Source organism: Orycteropus afer, unplaced genomic scaffold (genome assembly GCF_000298275.1).
Source record: "Orycteropus afer afer isolate SDZICR_OR568_19922 unplaced genomic scaffold, OryAfe1.0 scaffold00196, whole genome shotgun sequence".
Taxonomy (NCBI): Eukaryota; Metazoa; Chordata; class Mammalia; order Tubulidentata; family Orycteropodidae; genus Orycteropus; species Orycteropus afer.
The window spans coordinates 121,279-129,085 of NW_006921783.1; the positions used below are offsets into that span (position 1 = coordinate 121,279).

At 43.4% G+C, this 7,807-nt stretch overlaps 1 protein-coding gene across 1 annotated transcript in view; it reads left to right on the plus strand.

The window, feature by feature from the left end:
* The first annotated feature begins 5,124 nt into the window (after nucleotides 1-5,124).
* PPM1E (protein phosphatase, Mg2+/Mn2+ dependent 1E) overlaps nucleotides 5,125-7,807 on the plus strand; it is a 277,779-nt gene continuing 275,096 nt past the window's right edge. The window contains exon 1 of the mRNA XM_007947853.1: nucleotides 5,125-5,582. Coding sequence (XP_007946044.1) covers nucleotides 5,125-5,582 — 458 coding nt within the window. The remainder of the gene's footprint in view (nucleotides 5,583-7,807) is intronic.

A 7,807-nucleotide genomic window follows, 5' to 3' on the forward strand; every position in this document is an offset into this window, starting at 1 on the left:
TGGAATGAATGTTGTTTTTTTTGTTTTTAATGTGCTGTCATGTTGGACCCGACTCATAGTGACCTGCCCTTGGGTTTCCAAGGCAGTATCACTACGGAAGTAGACTGCCCCATCTTCCTTCCGAGGGGTAGCTGGTGGGTTTGAACCTCCAGCCTTCTGGTTAGCAGTCAAGTGCCTTAGGCACTATGCTACCAGGCAACCATTAATCTGTTTTTTGTCAGTATAGATTAGTTTTGCCATTCTAGAATTGCATTTATAAACAGAATCATATGGAATGTACTCTTTCATGTCGCTTTTTTCACTCAGCAGGTTTTTGATTCATCCATATTGTTTATTAATAGCTCATTTCTTTTTTTAAAATTTTCATTGTGATTTGGGTGAAAGTTTACAGAGCAAATTCATTTTCCATACAGTAGTTCATACACTTTTGCCTCATAACATTGACTGCAATTCCCCACAATGTAACAGCTCTCTTCCCTCTTCCTCCCTGTAGTTCCCTCTCCTCTGTATCCTCCCCTCCCATGCACTCCCACCCCGAGCTGTCTCCCTCTGCAAATACTGCCCTTCTGTTCTCCCAGGATTGATCAGTCCAAGGAGTGTATTTACCTGATGTAAATGTTTACTCCATATGCCTGTCTATTGTTTGTTTGAAAGCCACAGGAGTGAGTTTAATTCCAGACCTGAAGGGTGGCTAGGGGGCATAGTTCCAGGGGTTCTACCAGGCTCTATCAGACCAGCAAACCTGTTTTTTTATTAAATAATTTTGACTTTTGTTCCACATTGTTTTCTCACTCTGTCCAGGGTATCCTGCATCAATCTCCCTCCAAGTGACTGACAGTGGTAGTGGGGCACCATCTAGTTCTGTTCTCATCGTCATATAGGCTGAGGATCACATGGTCCACAAGTCCCTGGATTAATTGTTTCATACGTCTTTGGTTTCCTTCATTCTTCTTTGCTCTAGACGAGGTCATTGTTCCATCTAGTTGGCTGCCTGCAAGCTTTTTTTTAAAAAATTTTATTGTGATTTGGGTGGAAGTTTACAGAGCAAATTCATCTTCTATACAGTTCACATACACTTTGTCCCATGACATTGACTGTAATCTCCCACAGTGCAACAGCTCTCTTCCCACTTTGTCCCCATAGCCATTTCTTCCCTGTGTCTTTCCCTCCCATGCAATCTTGCCCCCCTCGCTGTCTCCCTGTGCATACACTGCCCATCTATTCTCCCAGGATTGATCTCTCCAAGGAGTATATCTACCTAGTGTAAATGTTCAGCTCATATGCCTGTCTTTTTTTGGCTGGAAGCCACAGGAGTAGGTTCCATTCCAGACCTAAAGGGAAGCTAGGGGCCATAGTCTCAGGGGTTCCACAGTCTCAGGCTCTATCAGACCAGCAAAACTAGTCTTTTTTTTTTATGATTTTGAGTTTTGCTCCACATTGTTCTCCCACTCTATCCAGGACCTCCTGTACCAATCTCCCTCCAATTGACAGTGGTAGCTGGGCACCATCCAGTTCTGGTTTCAAGGTCATAGAGGCTAAGGATTACATGGTCTACCAGTCCTGGACTAACTGTTTCCATGCATCTTTGGTTTTCTTTGTTTTTCTTTGCTCTTCCTCATTTTTCTTTGCTCTAGACGAGGCCATCATTGTATCTAGATGGCGCTTACAAGGTTTTAAGATCCCAGTTGCTACTTACCAAAGTAAGATGTAGAACAATGTTTTTGTGTAGTATGGTATGCCAATTGAGTACCTCATTTCTATTTACTGTATTGCTGAATAGTATTCTATTGTATGAATACAGAACATTTTGTTTAACCATTCACCTATTGATGGACATCTGAGTTGCTTCTAGGTTTGAGCTTACTTTGAATAAAACTTCCGTGAACATTCGTGTACAAGGGTTGTTTTTGTCTGTATCCAGATAGTTTCTTTTCTCTTGAATAAATACTTGGGAGAAGAATTGCTGGGTCATGTAATAAGAAACTGCTAAACTGAAACAATTCTTTTTTTCTATTTTTTGAAACAATTCTTTTTATCATTATAAATATAATTGTTACTATGAATATTCATGAAAGGATATTGTGCCTTTCCTTCAAAAAGGTAAGGGTTACAGAGAGAACAATTCTTAAGATTTTTTATTTAAATACTTTTGATACATGTTATGCTTTTCAAACTCAATATTTTTTAAATAGATAGTAAGAAAGGGGATTAAGGAAGCGTAAAAGGAGAGGAACTGAAAAGGAAAGCACGGTAATGCAAAATAATGACTAAAAAGATTTCTTAACAATGGCAAGATCATCCTACACAGCTGCTCTGAGATCCCAGCTCTGCTGTCAGCAACCTTCTGGCAAAGCTACTCTGTGTCAAATGGATGCAAAAGGATCCATATTAATCTTTTGTGAAGGAATGTCTTTATTAATCTAAGGAAATACTTCTCTCATTTATAGTAAAACAGAAGTGTGGGCTTTTTCTTTTACTCTTACTAGTAATGTTTCCCCAACATATATCACTTCCCTTTGACATGTGGGCTGAGTCACAAATTAATGTCACAAATAAATGTCATCTAGATGAGGGAGGCAACCACATTACAAAGTAGGAAGGTGTAGTTTGATGTTAATTGTTACAGTTGACAGTTGTGTACTCTTGAACTAAATGTCATCATGTCTAATTCTGAGATATAAAACAGTCTTGGAATATAAAATTGTGGACAGTTAGGTTTGCAGATAAAAAGGTTTTGTCAATCTTTTCTAGACATTCTGAAGTGGAAATGAACAGGTGAGTTGAAAACAAAGACAAATGGGGAGTTTAAAGACTTTTTTGGCATCTCATAGAGAAATTGCTCTACACTGGTGATGTTATAAACAAAATATGTACAAATATATATTGCTTGTCTGGAAACAGACTTATTTATTGGGTCTTTCTGTTTACCTTTCAGACAAAAATAAACAGTTATAGAGTACTCACATGTAACTTTCAATCATGTATTATTTAATCTCAAACTAGGAGAGAGAATGGAACTCTATTTTACATGATGTCAAATGTACATTAGTGAGCTCAACCCACTTAATCTTAAAATAACAGTATCAGGGCAGGGATTTAGAATACAGTATTATATGAAAACAGTTGGCAGGAAGTGTCCCTTTTCTGCCATTAATAACTGACTGGAAACAGTATTTCAGACCCTAAATCCAACTGAAAACCAGAAACAATAAATGAAGAGGATGGGGTGGATAATTTGTGAGAACATGTTTTTTCAAAGTAGAGAAAGAATCACTATGTTTTTGCTGAATTATATGTTGCCATGGACATGGCAGTATGCAGTAATGATGCTATCTTCTATACAGCTGTATAACAACACAGCTTTTCCCTCCCCTACTCCTCTTAGTAAGACTTGAAAATAATAGGTTTATGTGATAGCTTGGTAAGAAAATTAGAATCGTTTAAAATCATTTCAGTTTCAGTCTAAGAAAGAAAAGAGGCTGGGATGGGGGATGGAGAAGAAGAGCAAACAAAATGTATATTTTAAAAAAAACCCAGATTATGTAATAAAGTACAACATGCATTAAGGTGACACTAAACAGGGGTACTGGAAACCTAATGGATTTGTAGTGAAAAGACATGGATTGAGTCCTTGTTGCATCACTTGTGTGTGACCTTGAGCAAAGTCATGTTTTTCAGGCTCAAATCCTTCATCTATAAAGTGGAACCATAATGGCAATGTCCTCTACCTCAAGGGGCTGTGGTAAGGATTAAAGGGGTGAAAATAACTTGAAAGTATAAAACAAAAAAACTCACTGCCATCAAGTCTATTTCAATTCATAGCGACCCCTCCTTGGGTTTCCGACCCCTCCTTGGGTTTCCGGAGGCGGTATCACTACAAAAGTAGATTGCCCAACCTTCCTTCTGAGGAGTGGCTGGTGGGTTTGAACCATCAGTCTTCTGCTTAGAAGTCAAATGCCTTAGGCACTACACCACCAGAGCTCCTTTGTACAGTATAAAGCCCTATAAAAATAAGGCATTATATAGATGCATTACACTGTTAAATGTTCAGAGGCAGAGAGGAGTGAAGGATAAAGAGTAAAGACTTTGGAAGGTGACAACCTGGGTTCTAATTTCAACACCATGGCTCTTGGCTTGGAGACCTTGAACCAAGGTCAGTTTGCTCTTTCAAAAAATGAGGATAACACCATTTTTTTTCACAGAATCAAAGGAACCTACCACTTGGGAGGTATCTGATGTGCAACCCTCTCCACTCCCCCAACCCTAACGCCACAACCCCCCACCCCTGCTCTGAACTACTTACTCAGTGAGTGCCGAGAAGGACAGGTGTCCACAGGAATGGTGAGACTTCATCTTCCTTACTTTGGACATACCACTAGCAAAGGCCAATCACTAGAACAAAACATGTTTGGTAGAAGGTCAGAGAAAACGATTATGAGATGTACTGACATAATAGGTCAAATAAGAGGCTCAGACACATCACAGATCATGAAGCTGGCACAGGACCTGTTAACTTCTAGTTCTGTTATATATAAGGTCGCCCTGAGTCCCAATGAACAGCAACTAACTACAACAAAGGCAAGGCAATAGCAGATAAGGAAACTGAGGTAAATCTAATCCAAGTGGGACCCGACGGCCATACTTGGAGATGCTCTAATCCACTCTTACTTGCGGCTAGGGTATCCTCGTAAAGATATTCAGAGGTGGGTATCTGGCGAGTCGAGCGTCCTTTTGATTCTGCGGACTCGACGGCAAGGACCCTGATAGGCTTAATTAGAGATGTTGCCATGGTGACAGTCTCTAAGGAGCGTGGGCAGAGCTCTCAGTAGGGCTAGAGGGTGGGCCGCCGCTGGACCCTGCGCGCGCCCGCCACCAACTTTTCCTCCAGACTCCAGAGGGGCGGTGCGGGGGGCCGCGCGCCCCGCCCCCGCCCCCGGGCCGCGCACGTCCGCGCTCGGCGGCGCGCACGCCTGCGGGAGCCCTCTCCAGGCAACCTAGTGCTGATCGCTCGTGCGGTCCGGACGTTAACCGCCCTTGCGGGAACCCAAGGCTCGAGAACAGCCCCCTCCCCTTTCTGGGCTTTTCCCCTCCTCCCTCACGGTCGGCCCCCGGGCATGAGCAGCAATGGCCGGCTGCAGCCCTGAGGAAAAAACTTACCGGCGCTTCCTGGAGCTATTCCTGGGCGAGTTTCGCGGGCCGTGTGGCGGCGGCGAGCCGGAGCCGGATCCCGAACCTGAGTCGGAGCCGGAGCCCGAACTGATAGCGGCTGAGGCGACCGAGGCTTTGGTCGAGGAGTCCGGGGAGGAGGCGGCGACACTGGCCGCGACGGAGGACGGGGAGCAGGAGCCGGAGCATGACCCGGAGCCCGAGGAGGAGGCGGTAGAGGAGGAAGCCGTGGCGGCGGCGGAGGGCGAGGAGGAGGAGGAGGCGGTGGCCGCCACGGGGCAGTCGGCCGTGCAGCCGCCGCCGCAGCTCCAGCTGCCGCCGCTGCCTCCGCTCCCGAGGCCTCTGTCCGAGCGCATCACCCGCGAGGAGGTGGAGGGCGAGAGCCTGGACCTGTGTCTACAGCAGCTCTACAAATAGTTAAGTAGCGGGGCTCGGCTGGGGGTGGGCCCGCTGTCCGCGCAGTGCCGGCCTCGGACGCAGCTCCCGCGGCCCCTCAAACTGCTCTCTGTTCCGCTTCTCACCCCCTCAGCCGCGCCTGCCGCCGAGGAGAGCGCCCCTGCTGCTCGGACTCGGGCGGCCCGCGGCGCTCTGCCCACGCGCGCCGGGCCCCCGCGCCTACCGCCCGGCGCCGAGCCGCTCCTCGGGCCCCTCACCCTCCCGCCGGCCCCCGGCCCCTTCTTCTTGGCTCTCGATCCACCTCACACCCTTTCCCCTTCCTGCCTTGGAAGGTCCTTTTTCCCAGTCCTGAGCTCCTTTCTTCCTCCCGGAAGTTGCCTCCCACCCAGGTCTATCTTTTCTCAGTCTGGATCCCTTGTTGTTTGGCGGCGGAGACACGCGACTCCTTTCTCCGCTGAGCCTCGAGATGCCTTCTGCGTAACCGCCACAACAATGATAATAATACCGGCCGGGTATCCAGACCAAGAGCGACCAGAGTAGATGCTGTCATGCGCTCCATTTTGAAAGTGAAGAACTCTTTAGAGCCTTGTGTCTTAGTTTAAAGAAATTTGATAATTACGTGGGGAAGTGGATGGTAGTGGGAAAGAATTGGGAAGGAAGAGTAAGCAAAATTTTACAAGCCAGCCTTCAGATGAAAGACAGATACTTAATTCGTTGAAGTGGAAAAGTCAGTCTGGTTTGATAAAATTGCAGTTATGTGCAGTATTTTCAGTTCATTAAGTAGATGGGGTCGGGGGAGACAAAGCAGATGGCTTAGCTACACAGATGAAAGTCTAAAATAGAAAGGTCAGAGCTTTGCCTTTCATCCAGGTTCTGGTTTTTATGAGCTTGAAATAGAAACGGTTTACAGTTGCATTTCTTTCTAAATGGAATTGTCCTGAAATAATGACAGAGGAGCATACTAACAAGTCTGTGAAAATATGGATAAACCTGGGAGTCTTGTGCCATTCAAGTTGATAGTTGTAATGAAAGATGTTACACTGGCCCCCCAAAAGTTTAGTACTGCAGGATTTACTGCAATTAAATTTAAGCTCAATTCTTGGATTTTCTCAAAAGACTAAATAAGAGAAGGTCCTGGAAAATAAAGCTGTTTTATCTTCAGTCAACCTAATAGAAACCCCATCTAATAATTTTTTCTTTTACAGCAGCAGCTTATCCATAGGGAAAAAGCACTTAAGGCATCTGCTGTAGTAGTGGCTGTGTTGATGTCCCACACTTTACAAACTATTAAAAATTTTAAATACTATCTGATTACGAAGGTAATCCTTGGTTTTTGAGAATTGTAAAAAAATAAAGTGGAGTGTAATATGACCACCAGAGACAGACAGTGTTAATATTTTAGAGTATTTCCTTCTAGTTTTTGTAAACTGGAATAGACCAAGGACTTATGAAGTGTCATTTTTTAAACTATGTAAAGGCACTTAATAAAACTTTCTATTTAAAATAAAATGCAAATATTTACCAAAGTAAAGGAATTTATTCCAGCATGACTAATTCTATTTTGACAGTTAATTCTTACCTTCACAAATACAATTGCAGAATTAAAGATATACATACTGAAATATTACAGAAGGCCCCCAAAAAGTTATTAGTTACAAACAGTTCTGAACATTTGCCATTCAAGAAGGTTTTAAAAAATGAAACCTGTACAAAGATGTTAAGTAGATGAGCTTTTTTCCATGTAGAAGGGAAGCAAGATTAGTATTGATACATGCATAAATTAGAATAAAGGATTCAAATGAAAAATGAACATCTAATTGAGAGTGAGACAGCATGCTTGGTAAAATAGAGGGCCAGTGTGAAAAGGAAGACCCCGAATGAGATGGATTGACACAGTGATTGCAACAATGGGCTCAACAATAGCAACGATTGTGAAAATGGCACAGGACTGGGCCACGTTTTATTCTGTTGTACATAAGAGTTTCATTCTGTTGGTCACTATGAGTTGGAACCAACTCAAAGGCATCTAACAACAGCTAATAACCATTGAGAACAGATTTTTGGATTTGAAGTGAAACTAGAAAAATTAAATTAAATTTGGAAAGCATTAGTTTACCTTCAACAAGAGACTTCATTTATATTGTGTGCAAAGGTTATAGATCTATTTCAGCAGATGTAAAATGATGGGCTTGTTTATATAAATCATCTTTAAGGTCCTTAACAGGATTTAAAAAAAAAAAAACCT